The sequence below is a fragment of the Lagopus leucura genome, unplaced genomic scaffold, assembly GCF_019238085.1.
Source record: "Lagopus leucura isolate 7727_CA_CO unplaced genomic scaffold, USGS_WTPT01 Super-Scaffold_100038, whole genome shotgun sequence".
In the NCBI taxonomy this organism is placed as follows: domain Eukaryota; kingdom Metazoa; phylum Chordata; class Aves; order Galliformes; family Phasianidae; genus Lagopus; species Lagopus leucura.
This window is the reverse complement of record NW_024962287.1, coordinates 4753106-4773485: the sequence shown is the minus strand read 5'-3', so window position 1 is coordinate 4773485 and position 20380 is coordinate 4753106. Positions and strand designations below refer to the sequence as shown.

Sequence of the window (20380 nt, the reverse complement as noted above, 5' to 3'; positions counted from 1 at the left end):
ATTTATCTGTTTGCTCCAGAAGGTGTTTTCTATTTTCTCATCGTTCTCCTGTGAACAGACAATACCTACCAATTTCCAGGAAGCAGCCCTTTTAAAAAATTATTTTTTAAAGTGAAAAGCAAATGCTTAGAAGAACAAATTAGTTGAAGCATAAAGGCTTCAGCAATACCTCTGAGAGCCATTTCAGCCTGGTGCCTCGAGACTGTTAAAGCCTCCCTCTAAACAAAAGCTGCTCTGAAAGTAAATCTCATTATCATACAACAGCCCTGCTTTGACCTGACTGCTCTTTGGTGAAGTGATCGAAATGCAGACAAGCTCCAGCCCCATCAGGACATTTACAGGAGTCTGGCAGGCCAGAATCTGAAGCACTGAAATAGTTCTGTAAGGAAATTTCACACTACCGTGCTGTCAGTCTGCAGTGACTGAAACCGTGCTGAGCCAACTGTTTGGTTTGCAGAAGCTCTAAAAACTGAGTCAGAGGCTTGAATACATCCCCATTTCTGAAAAAGGACGGTGGATGTTAGCAGAGGGCCCTGTCAGGACTTCATTTTTGGCTAACATGTTATTGACAGATAATAAGCCTTCACAAGATTTGCCAGGAGCCCTGACATGTCATGTCCAGCTGCCACCTAAGCCTTCACAACATCAGAGCTGGTGGGAGCCCACGTGAAACAAATGCCCTTTCCCTGCAGTACAGAAAATCTATGCATTCAGGCATCCTTATAGTTTTCCTGGATGAAACTACATGAAAAGGAACATAAAGCAGTAAATGGTCTCCACTGAGGAACTTCATTGATCATATTTGCACAACCAGCCCAGCAGATAGGGGAGACACAGCTACCTTTTTTTGCTACCACTATGTCAACTCTGCCTGAAAGCAGCAGCCTACCCACATCAGCCTCTAAAAGCCAATGTCCTAATGATCCTACTGCACAAAGGGACAGGCAAACAGGGCTCTTCTGCTGGGAGAGAAAATGAGGCAAGCCTAGCACAAAAAAAATTATTCAGGAGGTAAAAATGTACCACTGTTTATTTAGGTAGTAAGCATTAAAGATAACATGGAGAATGAAAACAGACATCCTTCTCTTATTTACTTGAAAATCACCAATCCTTTAGGACTGTCTGTTGTACAGAATAGGAGAGATTACGTAGCTACACTTCTCAGCAGTTTTCAGCTATGCTGCTGAGATTGAGACCAAAGCAAGAAAGGGTGGGGGACAGCATCCCAACCCTCCTCTGCCTTATCACCTCATTGCAGGTCAAGCTGGAAGCAAAAATCAGCCTCAAACAGCGATGCCATGAACACCTGCTGAAAAAGAGACTGTTCAGGGAGACAGTCTGTGATTACTACAAATTTGGCATGACTACTCCTCTAACAAGTTCCCTTGGAAAAAATGATCAAGATCTCTTTTTGAGGATGATTTGCATACCTCAGTGCTGGGGAATGGTATCCTATTAAAAGCCCTGAATCACTGCCTGTCTCTCATCAAAAACATTCTAACTCTCAAAGAACACCCTAAGGGAAGAAAGTACTTCTCTCCCTCCACTGTGCCCCAGTGTGGCGGGACAACAGCCTTCTGATCTACTTTTTATCACCTTAACCTTTTTAGGAGAGCCGTTATACACCAAGTAGCTTGTTGCATTGAGTTGAGAAGAACAGCTTTGGAACCTAGGGGGAATACCTGGATGTGAAAAATCACAAGAGATGTTTCTACTCCCTGAGCAGACAGACAGCTTTGAAGCTAGGACTCCTGCAAGAAAGCAATTTGACATATTTGACAGAGGAGAAAACAGGCAGATTCTGTCAGTATTCTTATATATGCATCTCATATAACTCTGAGTTAAAGCCAGTGCAATAGAAACCTGTTTTTCTTTTTTGCATCTTTTTTGATAACCAGCCCCAGCCTGGTGAATACCACACTGTCTACCATGCACACCCTTCCTCCGACATCCCAGCAGTTTTGGGAAGCACTATTATTTCCATGTCCCATTTTTACGACAATCTGTAGAAAGAATCCTTTCACTTTAGAGACATGGCACAAAAAGGAGATCTGGAGTTGAGAAATAGAAGGCGTGTTCTTATTGGTGCCGAATCCACAAAGCCTGCTGAGCCTCAAGTGCAAGGGAACTTGCTGCAAACAGCCAGCCCTGCAGAAGAACCACTGACTCGTTTTCTGATGCTTTAGCTCCATGAGCATAGCAGTGCCTTTGGACTAATAAATTCTGCCAGGAAACTCTGCAGTACTTAGTGCCTTTGTGTTCACTCTTTCTGCTTTCAGTTGCACTTTATATTTGGACTTGTGCAAATCATCCAGGAGGACTCTGACAGAGCACAAAACCCATGCACCAGCATAGCTATGATTTATACAACCCTCTTCTCTACTAGGAACTTCACAATGCACGAGGGTTGGCAAATTTCTAGCATACGTGCTGATTTGCATTCTGTTTGCAAGAGAAGCTGATGCCCACCCATTTCACAGGGCTGGCAAGGGATAGGCTCACATATAAAGCCTCACTTGCAACCTCAGAGTTTAAGGAAAAATCCATGGCTTCAGAGGAATCAAAACAGCAGGTAGGCTGCATGCTGGCTCTCTGATGAAAAGCAGACTTGTATATTCAATATCCAGAGGGCAGTAAAGCTTCTTGTAAAATGTCACTGTCATCTCTGGTCCAAGGACACCTTTGTGTTGACTGAATTGTTAAAAAAATATTTAATATCATATCTGCTAGAATATGGATCACCTTCTGTATTACGAGCGCGTTTGTATAAAATTTATGGGTGTAATAAATTATTAATAGATGGTGCAGCCATAAGCAGTCCACATTATAGATGGCTACAAACAACTCCTTCCCTGTTGGATTTTGGTAGTCCATAGGAATTAACCAGTTATCGAAACTGTTCTAACACAAATGAACCATTTTACTGCAGTGTCTTTAACATTCAGCTGAATACTACTACTGAAAGGAAAGGGTATTTCTCACAGCAGGTACAGCTGGGGAAGGAGAAAAACAAGTCCTGATTACTAACTCCCAATCTCTTTCAATCCCTTTCATGGCCCTGTACTACTAATTCAAACTGCAGTGTCTCTGCTTACCCATACATAAGCAGGCAATGACTGGTTTTCTTCACAGCTGGCTAGCAGACATTGCCCTTTGTTCTGCAGTTGGAGACGTGATGTGTCCCTGCAAAGGACAATTAACCTGAAGATACCTTTTACTTGCCCATCATGTTTCATTTTTCTCCAATTCTTCTTAACTTACAGAATGAAATTCCCTTCAAAAATGCTTTCTTAACACTCTACTCGACAAAAAATGCTTTGTGTCTTCAGAGTCAACAGTAAATCACAGATGCAAGGTATGTCTAGTCAAATTGGCTACTGAAACGCAGCTCGAAGTATGAGCACAAGCCACATCTTTTCCCCACCTTTTGCTACTTACTTCTGGCATGATTTCGATCTTCTCATAGCGTCGTTTATAGGGAAGAGTCAGGACCTCTGCTCTGCGGTAGGACATTGGTGGAGGCTGACAGTCTACCATCAAATCCGTACGGTGAGACTGGGAGGGAGGTGGCTGGGTGTACTGCTCCGGGCAAACTACATGGAGAGGCTGGAAAAGAGGACTGTGGTGACTTACAGAAATGCCTGGTTGGTGCTGCGCACTGCCCTACATCAGTAATCGTTGCCATAAGGAGGTCTGCAGATTGACATTAGCAAGCTAACTTAACTCTGTGAAAACAACATCAAAAAGATGAAAACCAGAAGATCCAATCAGGATTGAAACAAACTGTCCAAGGAACAAGCAGTATTTACTTTGTATACAGACATTGCCCAGAGTAACAAGGCCAAAATTTGTATCTTTAAGCAGTACATCAATATCAGCAGTCATGTTAGCTGCCATAAGGAGAGAAAAAAATTAAAATGTTCAACAGCATTCTCGTCCAAATGCTTGTCATCTCAATTGGAAGCAAATACAGCAGTGGTGCAGACCATCACAAAATGGCACGGAGTGAGGCAAACACATCAAAACACAAGACTGCAAAAACATTAGCAAAATAGGCAACTCTGAGTTTTCACAACCTGTCAGCAATGCATTAACAAATGCATAAGCAAGCTGATTACCACAGGGATCACCACAGGATTTAAGGAAGCCAAAGGATATGACAGAGTTTCTGCCAGCTGCTTTGGGAACAGCATACTTCAGTAGTTACATGGAGGAAGAAAAACAGGCAATGTAATTTCCACCAGTGACAAGCCAGGTCACAGAATGAACAGGTAAGATGATCGAGACATTAAGAGATTTGGAAGAACATGCATTTTTGTGTTAATTTAATGATGTCATGAGTCAGAAACCAAATTTTAGCAGAAACAAATAGGATGGATAAGGAGAGGCCACAAAAAGCCAAAAAAGCCAAGGGGGAGAAGCAGAGACTACCTGGAAGCTCTGCCCTTCTTCCTAGACAAAGAAGGACAGACTGTGCAAATGGAATGAGAACAGCAGTCAATTTGGAAGTAATATGTGAGTGAGACTCCAAAGCAGCGATGCCAGAATCATGGCAAGGATCAAGTGCAGGATTAAGTTACAGGCATGGAGGAGATGGTTAAAGCTGAGGGCACAGAGGATGATCTGCTCTTGGTACACCTTACATTAGGACTGTATCAGACACAGAGGCTAATTTAAACAAGCAGGAGAAAGAATAATGGAAAAGTGTCATTCTCTGTGCTCTCTGATAGAGAAAAAACCTGTGTGTTATCTTGTTTTGCCATTATTTAACATAACAGTCACAACCAACTTATTTATTCCAGATGAATGTGTGAAGAAACATAGGAAAAGGCAATAAGAATTCATTACCTGGACTTCTTTGAGCAATTTAGACACCTGGATAAAATTCAGTCTTGTATCAATGGGGCAGTAAACACATTTCATGGCCAAAGGTTGATAAGGAGCCAGAGCATCCAGGTAAGAGAAATCTGGTTCTGAAAAGAGAAATGTTGAAAATATGGAATGCCTACTGAGAACAAAGTGGGCCTGGCTCATCTCTCATTCCACATTCCAGTCTAGACAAGCTGTTTAATAGCAAAGCTAATTCTGCTATACTTTCTTTTCCCTCCTTCCTTCCCCCATCCAATATTTTCAGTTAATCTGATGAAAATTAACCCCCCAATTAGACTTACCTTAATCAAGCTACAGAGCAATACTATTTCATCTGAACACATTACTGCATGACTTTTATAACAAATTTAATCAAGGCAAAACCATTATCTCTTATTTTTAATCAGATCCTGTAAAAGAAGGCAAGATGTCTAAGTTTTGGTATCATAAGGTAACCCAAATGTCAGTTTCACTGTGGCAGGAAGGCAGCATAAAGACTACATCTTGGCTAAACCTGTGCAAATGTCCCTTCCTGCAAACACATTGCCTTGCAACCCTTTTTCTCTCCAGCATCTTTTTTTTTCTATCTCAGTGCTAGGTGGAAAAACAAGGGTCTATATTTTAATACAACCAAAGAGAATCTGCAAGGTGCTCTCTTACTGAAATGGCAGGAAATTGGGCCTTCCAGTTACGTCAGCAGAGACAGGTCAGTATGAACTGCAGGCTGTTTACATTAGGGGCTACCCAGAAGCTGAGATGGGCTATGATTGTGTTTTCAGTTGATACCTTTACTAGATCTAGTAAGTCTCAATTTCCCCTTGTACTTTTAGCACTGACTTTGAAAAATGAGACTGGTGGTGTGCCAGGAAAAAGCCATGCACTGAATGTACTTTTACTCACACAGAGTAATACAACACACAATACTGTTTTTACTATTTTTTTGGTGTGTGGATCAAAAATGCAAGGTCTGATACATGACGTGGTGAGGATCCATGGATCAGGAAGTTCCTCTGTGCTGGGTGTGGAGCTGTGGCACAGGGACCAGAGAGGCTGTGGAGTCTCTGCCTTGGGGATCTTCCAAAGCCCCTCCACTTGGGCACCCTGCTCTGGGTGGCCTGGCTGGGGCAGGGGGGGAATCAGAGAAGGGCTGACCAGATTTGTCATGCAGACAGCAAAAAATAATGACCCCAACATTTTATAATGGAAGTAGAGCGTCCATCATGGTATCCAACATTCAATGCTGGAGCTCATTCAACTGGTAAAGATAATTGCTAGCCTAAAAATCTGATACATCTAAGTATCAGTGGTCATGATGTGGTTATATTTACTTTGTGAGAACAGAAAATAATATTAGTTAATGATATGCATGTTTGGAACTGGGGCAAATTCAAAGGGGCAATTTAACTTAAAGCAAGCATCAGTGTAGCTGCCTGGGAACATCTAAGTGAGAAATATTAACAAAAAATGATACTTGTACGAAAATATCTTATTGGATGCCTCAAAAGCCATGAATTGCCAAACACGAAACGGAACTTATACTGGGCAAACAGCCATGCTAGTTAAAAGCACATGTGTTAGTGCCAATGAATCAAAGCCCAAAAACATGCAAAAAGAGGCAATAAATAGCAATGCATAATAAGAATACGGAGAAAGTAGCCAGTTGAAGAACTATAGTCAGATAGGATTAAACCAGAGGACATTTTAAAATATGCTGGGGAATAAAAAAGAAAACTTAAGTCAACCACTCTGCTAGAGATGTAGAATGAAACCACACATGGTAAATTAAAAAGTTATTAGAAGAGAATCCATCCCATCTGGCAGTGTGGATGACACAGATTCGGCTTTCTGAAAATGTCATGAGGCTGCAACTACTGAAAACACATATTTTTGAGTCAATAGGTTCAGATAATCTACACATGTATTTCTTGCTCTAACTGTCCAAAATGGCACCAAATCTACAATCTCTCTGAGCAACTAATGAGGACAAAAGTAGGCTTGGAAAAGTGAGAAATGCCAATAACCAAATTCTAAGGTTGAAATTGTAACTCTAACACAGGACTTCCAACATTCAAAACATGTGAAAACATAACTGGAGCTAGTCTTCACATGAACTTGTGATATCATGCAATTGCTACGTGGAAGATACTAAAAAAGCAGGATTGAATTGCATGATGGGAGGCAGCACTCGTCAAGGATGCATTTTCTGAGAGAATTACAGGTCTTTAGCTTTTTCCCTAAGACATCTGATTTACAACTGTGTGACACAGTTATAAAATCTTCCACTGTACAGCACTAACGTGGCATGCATGAGCTGTTTTAAGATCTCCCAGGGAGCCAGTTTTTAACGCGCTGCTGTTATCAGAGCGAGAGCAAAAAGTGGACTATTTCTATCATGTTTTCTTCCAGAACTTCTTTGTGGCTCAATGGAATTCAATAGGTTTAATCAATAATCTATTCAATGCTGCTTCAGTGGTAACATATGCAGATGACACAAGCAAGCAGAGCAGCTCTACACCTCACTCACAGCTGGTGTTCTGCCTTGGCTGCAGCTGCTGTGCTAGTCTGTATTCTCTTGAAGTTGTTTCTTACAATACAAACTGAAAAGGTGGAGACTAGCTAGCTCCTGTGGACTAGAGAAGCACTATCATAACTAGTAAGTATGACTGCCTTGTAATTCAAAGGTCCTAACTACTAGAAACAATGAGCCTTCAACAGGAGAAATTAGAACATGATGTGCTGTCACACACTCCTTCAATGGACCGTATTTCTCCCATTACTCCAGGCAATTTTATCTCAGAACAGGAGAAGCTAGGTAATTTAATAATAAAAATCCTAGATCTCAATGAAGTGCTCCAGATTTCCACTGGAGATACTAAGAATTTAATCTGCTAGGAATTTCTGCAGACAAATAAGTCTTTGTTCCAGCTGAGACAGCCATAAGGAAGTAGGAACATCCTGCCTATGGACAGAGATAGGCACTGAAGACAAAAAGACACAGACAGCTTTAAGTAACAAACCACAAGAAGTGCCTGGAATCACTGGGCACTCCAAGGTCCTTACAGCCAACATTTATCTGAAGTATAGACTGGGAATGAATCTCAAAGACCATAATCTAAAGAACCCATGAGTCGTTATGCTCTCCATTTGGACACCTTAACAACTGGCCAGAGCAAAGCTCTAACAGTAGCCTGTTCTATTTCCTCATTTCATGGAAGGATTAGCTTGATATGGAAAGATCAATTCTCTCTTCTACACAGGCACAGAATGAGATGTTTTGCCATTGAAGACCAGTTTCTGACATCCTCACTGACGGTGGGTAGCACTTGCACAACATGATTAATATCACTGATTTCCTGAAAGTTCACAAAATACACAACCCAGCAGAGGGTGTACATGCTTTGGTTTTAACTGAAGTCCCTAAATGGAGTAGGAATCACTATTTCCAAAATAATTTATATCTGTACTGCTTTTTTACTGCTTACCCTAATTAGGGCCTATTTCCTGACATTACCTTGGTGGGCACTATGGTGGGCACCATAACATCTATGAAGTCAGTACTGTGGCATTGTGGATCACTCCCCAGCACAAATACAGTTTTGAGACTAAAGTTTCTAATCTGCTCAGCAGGAACTCTCTTGTATCTTCTCTCCCCTTGCAGGAGGGAAGTATGTACTAATTACATACTGCTTTAAATCTACCAATAACCTTTCCTTTTCCAAGCCAGTATAACAGTGTCACAATACTCTGATGTGTTTTCGTACCAATATTGTAAAAGAGTCAAAAGGATTTGCCAATCACTAGTTAAGAGAAGAAAAAGGGAAGAATGAACCCTTTTCCAAATCTATTTGCATTAGGAGGTTTCGTGCCTCCCAGCAAGTCCTATTCACTAAGAAGAGGGGGAAAACAAGCTTAACAGTGGGACTCCATCATGCACTTGCTGTGGGAATAGGTTTGATCAATTACTCAGTGTTCTCCTCCCATTTCTAATTACTTTTGTCCTAGTCCAAAATTCACAACATTTTTATCTGACTGAGAATTATATTCAACACTTCTCCTATTTATAATAGAGTTCTTTCCACATAAAACCCGTAGCAATGGCTTTAATGATCATGTCTGAACAGTGCCCACTGTAGGGTTCTGTCCGGATGACACACAGGGAATAAAGAGAGGCACTCAGACAGAACGTCAGTTCCAGGGAAGGTGCTGAAGCGTTTCTAAAGAAGATCAAACTGAAGAAGGCATCCCTTTTGCTAGATCTCCCTGAAGCTTCATGTTCTCTTGTAAATATTTTGTCTTGCTGTTAATGACTGGCACGGTCCTGGGCTGCAGCTGTCCTTAGGATCAGAGATCACAGCTCTCTCTGAGGTGGACAGCACTCAAATCATTAAATCCATTAAAATTAGAAACATACTGGGACAAGCGGAGGAACTTCAAAGATGGAACTGTTGTGCCCCTGGCAGCCTGAGTCATTGAGAAATAGCTCCCCACGTTTTTAGTTGAGCTGTACCTTCAGCTTCAGATACAGATGTGTCCATCAGCTAAAAGGAGTCTGAAAAACAAAGTTCAACCAGAAGGCAGCAATGGCATAACCCACTGCTGCTAATTCTGCATGAGGTGAACACTTACTGACCAGCAGACAGTACAGAAATACCTTTAGAAGCAGACTGGTTGTACAAGGTTACTAAGGAGTCGAGCAGCAGTCTGAGGTTGTGACAAAAGGGCAAGAGAAGGTGTGAGGAAAGGCTGGTGATTCCAATGGAATATGGAGACAGGTCTTGCCTGAGCTTAACTTGCAGCCAGCTGCTTCTAATCCAAAAATTAATTTCCTGTAGGCATTTTACTGCTGTGCACAACAAAGGTTTTGCTTAAAAATGGCAAGGATTGACTCTGCATGGCAAAGGTTGGCTCTGCAGGGCTAAAATGAATTAAATGGCACAATAATTACACTTGTCACTACACTCAACTCTGGGGTCTTAATTTAAAAGAGCTCTTACTGGAGTCAGAAACTTCTGCTCCAGAACAAATGAGTAAAGCTCCCAGGATGTAGCCACACTTCACCAGAGCACAACTTATTGCTAATTTCATAATGATAACCACATTTTACTTACCTGTGAATATAACAGTGTTCAAGCTAGATTTTCCCCATAACTCCATGAAATGAACCACATCCCCAAATCTTAGAGAGGGATGCCCAGTAAAAATGACACATGGCTGCTTGAAGTCATTGCTGAAGTCTCCATGGATGCTGGGGTAATGTTTTAATTTGTTTGTCTGAATCAGCTGAAACAAAAACAAAAATTCAGACATTACGAACTTCTCATGCCTCTGTGCCCTGTAATTCCAAGTGTTTATTTACATGTGATTACAAACATTCTACAGGTTATTCGTATTTCATCACAGAGCCCCTTCCTGCATATTCCTTAGATTTTTCAGTACATTTAGTCATTACTGTCCTAAATGTTATGAAAAGGAAGTTGGAGCATGAGGCCAGGTGCCTCCAAGTCTTTGCTCTCATTCCTTTGGTACCAGTAAAGAAACTGAGAGGAAACTGCAAACACTCCCTTAGAGTTTCCTGGAGTGAACAGAGTGCTCAGCTGCCAAACTCAAAACAAGCTACTTTTTCCTATTTGCCACAAGCTCTGGGTACAGACATTTAACCTGGTTTTCTTGCATCCCAGCAATACCAGGCGATTTTGCCCTCAGCAGTACGTTGCTGTGAATTTCATCCGTGTAACGGGTTCAAACAGAGCCAAATCCTCTGGAAAAGCACAAGAAAGAACAGACTGTCTCCTCCTATCACTGAAATCAGTAATAACAATGAACAGTAAGGAGTACTTGTCACTGGAGGTGGCAAACAGAGTATAACATACATCATGCCCTATGCATGCAGAACAGATTTCTTTACTAAGACAAGGAAGTTTAGTTACCCAGGCACTATTCGAAGGAGAATTTTGCTTTATATCACCTGCCTCTGTTTTCTGATCTGTAAAGCAAGTTTTAACATAAAAGCAGTACAGCTGACTAGTGTGTTGTGCACCTCCATGTAATATCATGCAAGTACTTCCTTGGCAGATACATGTTCCCTACCCCACCATGAAAACAAATAACCTTAAACATGTTGGTTTTTTAATAAAGTATGCGATTTAAAGCAATGAAATCATATGCTGAACAACTAAGAAAACACCAGGAGCAAGACTTTCTCCGCCAGCCAGTTTTTATAGGAGGAGAAACTCCTTCTCAAAGATCTCTCCATACATTGCTGCCTCCTGCCATGCATCACAACACTGCCCAAACTACAGAATTCACATATGCAAGGTTCAGCGACACATTCCAGCAACAGTTGTGCACTGAAACCCCAGACAGTATCACTAATTAGCAAACAGCATGCTCTTCATTACGTGTCATAACATGATGGGTGCATCATCACTTTCTAGCTGAAACTCTGTCACTCAAGATGTTTCCCTTCACTGTAGCATATTTGATTTCCAAAAGAGGAACTAAAAATGAACATTAAAACAAGCAACTTTTCTGGTCTCTCAAAACTGCATCTCATCTTTTCAGATTCTCCTCTACTTGTTTTATTTTGCCACGGTAGATCTAACTCAGATTGTGCACCTACATGCATACATGGGTATGAAACTGAAAATTCTAATATATCTTTAAGTATCTAGGCAACAAATGCACAACAAAGCACTTTAGAATGTAAGGTTATTACACAATAGGTTCTTAACTGAATGTAGAATATCAACCCTATTATGCTCAACTTCTAGCTGGCACTACCTAAAGGTATGCTTTGGTGCTAGAACAGATAATGTACAAACTTACCCTCAGTGACCTCTCAGTAATTGAAAGCTGGTTGCACGCAGGTGCAAATATTTGTACCTTTCTCTTTTGAGCTTGATCTACTTTAAATTACTAGCAGCAAATATTCTGCCGTGATTTTGCTTCCCATTCATTCTGTTTAAAACTGTCACGCACTACCTGGATGACTGGGATTGAACAAGACTGGTATCATGCCTTCTGGGGTTTGACACAAGTTGGAAACTGCAGGTGGATGCAGCCTGTTCTTACCATGTGGATCCTTGGGTCACAAAGGAGGAAGCTGGGCCACTACACTCTGCAGCTTAGTAGTAACATCAGATTGCTATTTAGTCTTCAAAAGGGAAGATTGAAAATACACCCAATAACTGCTCTGGCAGTTAATTTGCACTCAATCTTGCAAACATTCTTGCAATTAAGGCTGGTAAAGATTTCTGATTAACACATCTGGAGTGCAATATTTAGAATCTAAACTTAGCTCCAGCAACAAAAGCTGCAGGTTGGCAGACAATGGGCAAAACAACTTTGATGCCACAAAAAAATCACTGGCATTTAGAAGAACAGGAAGGAAATGGACCCATGAATTTTGTCTTTTGCCAAAATGGGAAGTCAAAAGTGCCAAATCAAAGTTGCAAAAGCACTTTCAATCGGATGGAGAAGAGAGCAATTTCTATTCCAAAGACCAAATGGGATTTGTGACACTACAAGTCTAAACTTAAAGTCAGCATCTACATGAAAGACATCTTCACAGCTGCCATTTACATGCTTCTGAAAGTCTCAAACTGTTCCTCCAGCATCCTGATCCTCAGCTTCCTCAACATTACACATATTTGCATACAGCAGCACTCAGATTTTGCTACACGTGACACCTACTTCACTGCACCCATACGAATGTCCACTGTATGTTCATGAACACAAAATGTTGCACTGTTATTGAAGCATTATGGCAGCCTCAAGCTCCTTCCTGATACTTGAAGAGACAGACACAGGACCACCAACTCAGTTTTCAGGACTTTGAGTTTTGTGAGCATTGAAGTTTTTTAAGTTTCAGCAACAAATCACTGAGCACAATGCTGTGGTGCCCTGCTTCTAACTGGAGTGCTAAGTCAAGAGGAAAAACGGCTATGTTGGATCCTTAGCATCATCTCCTGAGCTGTGGGGACTTTTCAGCTTTTTTTAATAGTAGAAGATCTTGAGAGGTAAACCCCCCAGAAGCTCCATACTGTAGCCCACAATCTCCACTTCTCACAGTTGGACACAGCAGGGGTGAAAGGCTACATAAGTAAGTTTAGAGACGTTCTACTCAATCCAGTGATAAAGCAGCTGGTAGATGTTATTATCTAGAGCAAAATCTTTTCTAATTACCCCATCAAAAATATATGGAGCTGAACTTGCAAAACAAGTCCAACAGAATTTCACAAATCATTAAGGGGACTAAATCTGTTATGACCTGCATGGGTCTTTTTTTTCCTGCAGATGAGAAGGGTTGTATAAGCACAACTGTCATTACCGTGCCCCGTTCAGAACTCCAACCAAGCCTGGGCCAAGGCCAGTATCTGGCACTTAGTCCATACTTTCAAAATGGGACTGATTTCTGTTAACAACATTCTGAACATTTTTTTTGCACATAAAGAACATTTATTGACTGAAAGCTGTGATAGGGGATGGTAGAGCACTGAACTGAGACAAAGGACTGCTGTGTTTTTTTAAATCCCAAATGGTTATTATTCCCTTTAAAGCAGTACACTTGATTTACAGGGTCAGCAACTGCTGCTATAAACAGGATAAATCTCTAGAGCCTTCATGTACCTTTACTGAAGTCAGCCAAAATACACTGCTATTTACTCCGTGTGTTTTTGTGAGCGTGTTCTGTATCCAGAATTTTGAACAGATGTGGTTGTTATCAATGAATGAGGGATGTGTGGATGACTTTCTCTCCCTCACTCCCTTCATAAGGCCAGTGCTAAAAAGGGCCAAATTCTGTACAGTGCTGAACAAAATATAATATATATGATCACTTAGTTCCAGGTATTTATTGCTTTGAATGTGATATGCAGGAACTGGTATATGGAAGAGGGAAGCAAAGACAAAGAAGATAAATGCTAGTATTTAAGACCACAGAATCAATATTACTCCCTTCCTGGCTATTTTCTGACAGAAAAACAGGCTTTTCATAGCCATTTCTCCTTGATGTTACTAACAGACACTAAGTAAAAGGACAGTAAACTCAAACTCTTCCTCCACCAGCAAATTCTGATCAATATAAATCACCTTGCAAATATTTCTGTTGCAGCCACTTAGAGAAGTATTGTAAAGTCAGGATTCACTTACCTCACAGTTTGGAATCAGCTATGTAAACATTGAGCAGAAAGGAAAACAAGTGAAAGCTTCTCATTGCGCCTTGTGAGAACAACCCTGCTATTCACTTGTATAGTCTCTGCTTTCACAAAAGGGCTGGTGCAGAATGTAAAATCCATGCATCTATGGCTCCTGTTAAAATGGTCAGGGATGTGGCTAATTCAATGGGCATGGTGGTGGCAGGTTGATGATCTAGATGATCTTAGTGGTCTTTTCCAACCTTAATGATCATAGAATGGCTTGGATTGAAAAGGAGCACAGTGCTCATCCAGTTCCAACCCCCCTGCTGTGTGCAGGTCACCAACCAGCAGCCCAGGCTGCCCAGAGCCACATCCAGCCTGGCCTCGAATGCCTGCAGGGATGGGGCATCCACAGCCTCCTTGGGCAACCTGTTCCAGTGCCTCACCACCCTCTAGGGGAAAAGCTTCCTCCTAAGATCCAACCTAAACCTTCCCTGTCGATTCCATGATTCTAATTCCTTAGCTGTGGCTGTGTTAGGATGGGATATTCCCATGCCCTCCTGGGATGTAGTGAAGCACCACAGATGACACCAAGCTGGGAGGTGGTGTCGATCTGCCTGAAGGTAGCAAAGCCCTACAGAGGGATCTAGATAAGCTGGATCGCTGGGCTGAGGTGAATGGGATGAGGTTCAACAAGGCCAAGTGCCGGGTCCTGAACTTTGGCCACAACAACCCCATGCAGCGTTACAGGCTTGGGGACAAGTGGCTGGATGAGTGTGAAGAAGGGACATCTTCTCCCAGGCAACAAACAGGACCCAGGGAAATGGCTGAAAGTTGTGCCAGAGGAGGTTTAGGTTAGAGATAAGGAAGAACTATTTCTCTCAGAGAGTGGTCAGGCACTGGAATGGCTGCCCAGGGAGGTGGTGGAGTCGCCGTCCCTGGCAGTGTTCAAGAGGTGTCTGGATGAGGAGCTGAGATATGGTTTAGTGCCTGTGGTAGCAATGGTGATGGGAGGGTGGTTGGATGATCTTGTTGTAGGTCCTTTCCAACCTTGCGATTCTATGATTCACCATGAATTGGTTTGTGAATACTGGACTAACATAACAGCATTCCTAAAAAAATAAATTGCTGATTTATGTTCCACTGCACTCCAGTTAGTGGAACCTTAAGCTTGGAGCTCCTCTTCCCCATCATATGATAATCCCCATCTATGATAATTAATTACTGGCAAAAAACTGAACTGCCAGTATTGTAAGCATAGAGGTGAGCCGTCCACAGAGATCCATCCCTCCCCTGTTTGTTTCTCCATTATATTTCTCCAGTTTTTCTTCTGAGAAATCACTGGCTGGAATGTAGTTTGACTCAGATCCTAAATTCCCTCCAACAGCGGAGCACAGAGAAATGCCTTTATAAAGCAGTCCTTTTAGCAGCGCACCAGCTAAACTGGCTGCAGCTGAGACTTCAAAAGCTTGTGTGAGAATTTGGACACCCCATTCATATTAACTTTAATAAGAATTGATGTTCAAATTCCACCTACATCTCTGAAGCACTTAAGCCCACATTCCTTGCTCACTGCAGAGGGAAAGCATATTCCCTGTACACTCAGACTGGATGCTTGGAAACAAATTGCCACCCCAAAGAGTCATAAATTCTGCACTGTGATTGTGTGGGAGGAGACATGTTGAACATCTACTACTCCATTAAAGAGCAAGTAACCTGAAGGGAATAGAAGTGTTTTGGGGTCTCTGCAGAGTTGAACAGTGTGTCTGGTTTCGTTCACTACAGCAGAACAAGGAATGAGTTCAGAGCAGGTAACATAAATCACAAACCTGGAAATCTTCCATGCAAAGGGAATGAAAAGCTTTAGAAGGCTTAGTACAGAGAAAAGAATAAGATGCTCTTTCATGCCATGCATGAGGCACCACTGGAACTCATTGCTGCAAAAGACTGTCAGCAGCTCGGAGGATTTTCTTCCTTGTTTGCTTTTAAATTTTGTTTGTACATCGAATAAGAACATCAAATTTCAGGACTAGACAGCATGCTGGGCTGGACCTGTTCCGTGGATAATTACAAGCCTATTTCCTGGCCTGTCCTTCTCTGATGCATCATGCCAGACACGTTATTAATGCTTGCTAGTAACTGAAAGGCACGTTTGAGTAATTCCTTATTTTCTTCCAACAAGTGAGCAGCTAAGCAAATCTTTTCATGATGGACAATTTCCACAGAGTTTACACAGCACAAGCTCACCATTAATTTGAAAAATGTAAGGCAATTCTCCACTAACAACCTATCCAAGAGACATGATCACTCACTGTCTGTTTCTGGTCCTCATTAAAAATTTCCTTGAGCATTAGAAACCAAAGCTGATCACTCTGAGGTTGCAGAGTCACACATTTTGAAACAGTATTTACCTACGACAAAAAGGGCTGACTGCTGGTTCAGGCTCCAGCCTAGTAACAGGAAGCCATGAGCCCAAGCTCTTGCTTCCTCCTAGACTGATGGTATGACCACAGCCATGCTATTGAGGCCAGGCCTTATGTGAATACCACTGTGCTTGGTAAAATTACACCAAATACAGCACTGCAGCTGAGTCTGGTGTGCATGGACATGGCGGGGGAAAAACAAATTTATTAAAGATTGTGCTGAGAAAAGGTTATACAGAAGTTTCACATTATGGAAGTTACATATACAGCATTAGCTGCAAGATTTTGCATGGCCTTCCCCCCTCATTTACATCGTTTGCTCTATCTCTATATTTCTCAGGAGAAACCCAGCTCCTCTCCTTGGAAGCAGTAGAACAGCATTAACCACTACCAGCTGTGGGTCTCACTGTAATGCAACCTAAAGCACTTGACAATCACCAGAGGAAAAGGTTGATGGTAGCTGTCCCCTGCAGGGCAGCAACAAGGAATCATAAGCATCAGGTGAGCGCTGCTTACCTGACATGGCCATGTTGGTGCTGCGTTGATGAGTGGGGCTGTGTCAGGTATCAGTCATCTACAGAAATCTCAGTATGTTTTGACTGCTTAAAACCAAGCCGTGCATCTCACAAAACAGAAAGCAGCAATCTGATCTGGTACTCTCAAGCGTGTCTAAACTCCAGTGATTTATGACCTCAAAATGAAATAGCAGGCTCAGTCCTCCTTTGCCTGGGTATTAGCTTCCTTTGGTTTTGCTGCTAGGCAAGCTTTTGAAAGTGTTGCTGTGTGCCTAGGGCCATTGCCCGCCACCACACAAACTGGTTTTGCAAAACAGGCAATATGTATCAGGAACAAAAAATGAGAACTGTTAGGTCACTTTGATCATCACAGGGCAGGAGGGGGTCAGTGCAGGTTGCTTCACTTTCAAGTGTTTATACAGCAGATGTAAGCAGCCGCTCAAAATGATAATCTTAGATGTGTTACATGACTTGCTGTGAAATGTGCAGTACTTCAGACAGCAGCTCAGCACTGAAATGCCAAAGGGTGTTTAATAGTTTAATAATTTAAAGGCACTGAACAGTCATTTAATTGTTTGGGAGCCACAAGGGTGTGGATGCACACTATTGTGTCATTCAGGCAAAAATTTAGGAAGCCTTAGGCTGGCTTCGTGTCAATTACACCCATGGGTTAAATAAAGCTATCTGTGCATCACATGGTAAAATGTCCCCAGCCTTGTGGGTCATAGCATGATTTGGCCTTGTCAAGCAAAGCCTGTACCTGCGATAGTCACATCATTCTGCGCACTTCATTTTGTCAGGAGGAAACTGATCCATTATCCACTGCTGTGAGTCCTTTCCTAGATAATTACCTCAATATACACCTAGCACTGAGCATTCAACAGCTAAACAATCATTTGGCAAAATCTCATTATCAAAAAGCCTCAGGAGCACATAAAATGTCCTAAAAATTAGAGGACATAGTTATCACTCTATAAAGACAAAGACCCATCATTTAAGATGGCTTAGGGCTTCTCATTTTTGGAAGGGTTTTCACTCAAATCTGCCTGTTCCAGTGAATTAAAACTTTGAAGCAATGTCTAAGAAAAACGTAGGAGTCAGTGAGCCAAAGACTCTGTGGATCAGCAAGGATACCCTGAACAACAGAAAATGCAAGGGAAATTACAAAACACAGCCAGCAGCAGGGCTACAGAAACTCCTACTCAGAGATCAAGCTTTGGGACTGATTTACTGGTGTGAATGAGATTTTTGATTACAAGAAAGGGGTGCCTTACAATCTGCATTATTCTTGGTAACAGAGTATTCATCATTCATTGTGCATCATCCTTGAAATATATTCAAGCATCTGGAAACAGCAAGGGCTTCTGGTCAGATCCTATTTCTAACAGTGCTTCTGAAGCACCCACATGATGAATATGACAGGTAGAGGCAATTTCCAGATGAAGCCCCTGCACAAGTTGCCTCACAGGGAAAAAAACATTTTGTCTCTTACACCTGCAAAAGCCACTCTCTCCACATCCCACCAGAAAGTTTTGATCTCACAAACTAAAAGAGTTTTATGAGATCACACACCCAAAAGGGTTCACTGTCTCCCAGGAGCAGGTAGGAGTTACCTAAAATCCCTTCTCAGTCCTATCTCCTCCTCTCCCAATTGCCTCTCATTTACTTCAGTCACAAATCTACTTGTTCCCAGTGGAGGAAACAGGAGATTTCCTTCCTTGACAGGTGAGATAACTGAAAGCATAAGTTATGCTGTGTTTATTTAAATGGCCCTCAAACTCTGTATTTTGATGCAGAAATGATGCTCCCACAGTGCAGTGCAGGGAAGATCCTCTTTAAAGACAGGGACCTTACTTCTCTTTGCTTCACTAAGATGCTAGCTCAAGTAATTTCACATAAAAATTGCCAGTAACAGCACTGCTTGGTGCTGCAAGCTTCAACTTTCTTACATCAGCTCCCTATTTCAAGATATCATTTCTCCTGCAGCAGACATCATGGTGCCTGTTTCAGCTAAAGGGGTAGGAGCCGGGATGACTAAGCTGTCTCTGATAACAAGCTCTCAGTTTTACAGACTCAGAAATAAACTGCGTGGACAAAGGGAATATTGGTGGGTGCAGTGTGATAAGAGCAAACATCGATCCATGTGCACACCAAATAGCCTTCTGCGGGCGGAGAAGAAATACAGGCAAGCACACGTAAGTTATATGCTGAAATAAATATCATGGTAATTTCTGAGTTGAGGGAACACCATCATTCAATCTGTTCCCACACTCCTAAATTAATCACAGAAAGAAGAGGGGAAAAAAACCTGGATGAATAATGACACAAAGCTCAGAAATAGCGCTGCTCAGAAAAACAACAGCCACAGGAAACTGCATTCCTGGAACATACTCACTATGAGATCTTAACAAACAGCAAGACTATGGTTTGCTTACCTCAGCGTGAGGAAAAGGAGGTTCTGGAAGATACACCTTTGTTTGTTTGTTATGACACAACCTTTGCAAGAAAAGGAAAATAAGTAGGGTTAGAGAGCTGCAAACATTCTGCAGTATCTGCTGCCACCTACTGTTTAACTTCTCCTAGGGAAAGCTATCTCCTGCTTGTGCCATCAGGAGCAAAGTCACTAACTTGCTCTGCTGCTTCTGTCTTTCTGTTTACATGGCCAACACCTACTGGACGCAATGACTTAGTCACAGCCAGATCACTTGGACAAGGTGCAAGGAGCTGAAAGTATTACGGAACAGAGCCCAGCTACTGTTGAAAACAAACGTGTAACTAACATCCAGCAAGTTTTCCAAAGCCCAATTATCCTTCAACAGAGACATTCCACTTGCCTCATCCTACGTCTCAGCAAGAATTTAGTTCTTTCATTCATTATAATCTAATTCCCCTATGCATTTTATTATTGCAGATTTAACGTTGGCAAACTGCCCCTCATCCTGGCATAATGCTCACTGCTCCTTGCTATCTTCCATCGATCTTTTGTTTTTAAATAGTAAATATTGTAAGCTGTTGATCAGCTCTAGCCCTGATTCATCCTATTACAGAAGATAAACAAAGATTTTTGTCAGAGGTCTGTGTGATGTTAGTTATCTGTAGTGGTAATGTCCTGGTGGCTTTCCCTAGGAAGCATTACCCTTTTCTCATATATTCTTCAATTTATTATAGACTCAATTTAATTATGACTAAGAGAGATTAAGAATGGGAAATTTCTTTTAAATGACTAAGTAGTAGAACTGAAAGGCTGGAATCCCTGAAAATCAGCCCCAGTTCTGACCTCAAATGGCTATGTTACGGGTGTTACAACATTTGTCTTCACTTCCACCTAAGTAAAAAGTTTACCCTACACACAAGTATTTGGAAATTTGGAAAACAGCTGTAATTTTGGTGCTGACTTTTGAAGATTAGCCTCTACAGCCAAGGAGAATTTAAATAA

The 20380-nt window shown here is 41.7% G+C and overlaps 1 protein-coding gene across 1 annotated transcript in view; it reads right to left on the bottom strand.

Annotated features, from left to right (window-relative positions):
* Positions 1-20380, bottom strand: part of INTS9 (integrator complex subunit 9) — a 69038-nt gene that overhangs the window by 13057 nt on the left and 35601 nt on the right. The window contains exons 11-14 of the mRNA XM_042883508.1: positions 19380-19440; positions 9978-10149; positions 4849-4973; positions 3439-3606 (exon numbers count right to left, since the gene is read on the bottom strand). Coding sequence (XP_042739442.1) covers positions 3439-3606; positions 4849-4973; positions 9978-10149; positions 19380-19440 — 526 coding nt within the window. The remainder of the gene's footprint in view (positions 1-3438; positions 3607-4848; positions 4974-9977; positions 10150-19379; positions 19441-20380) is intronic.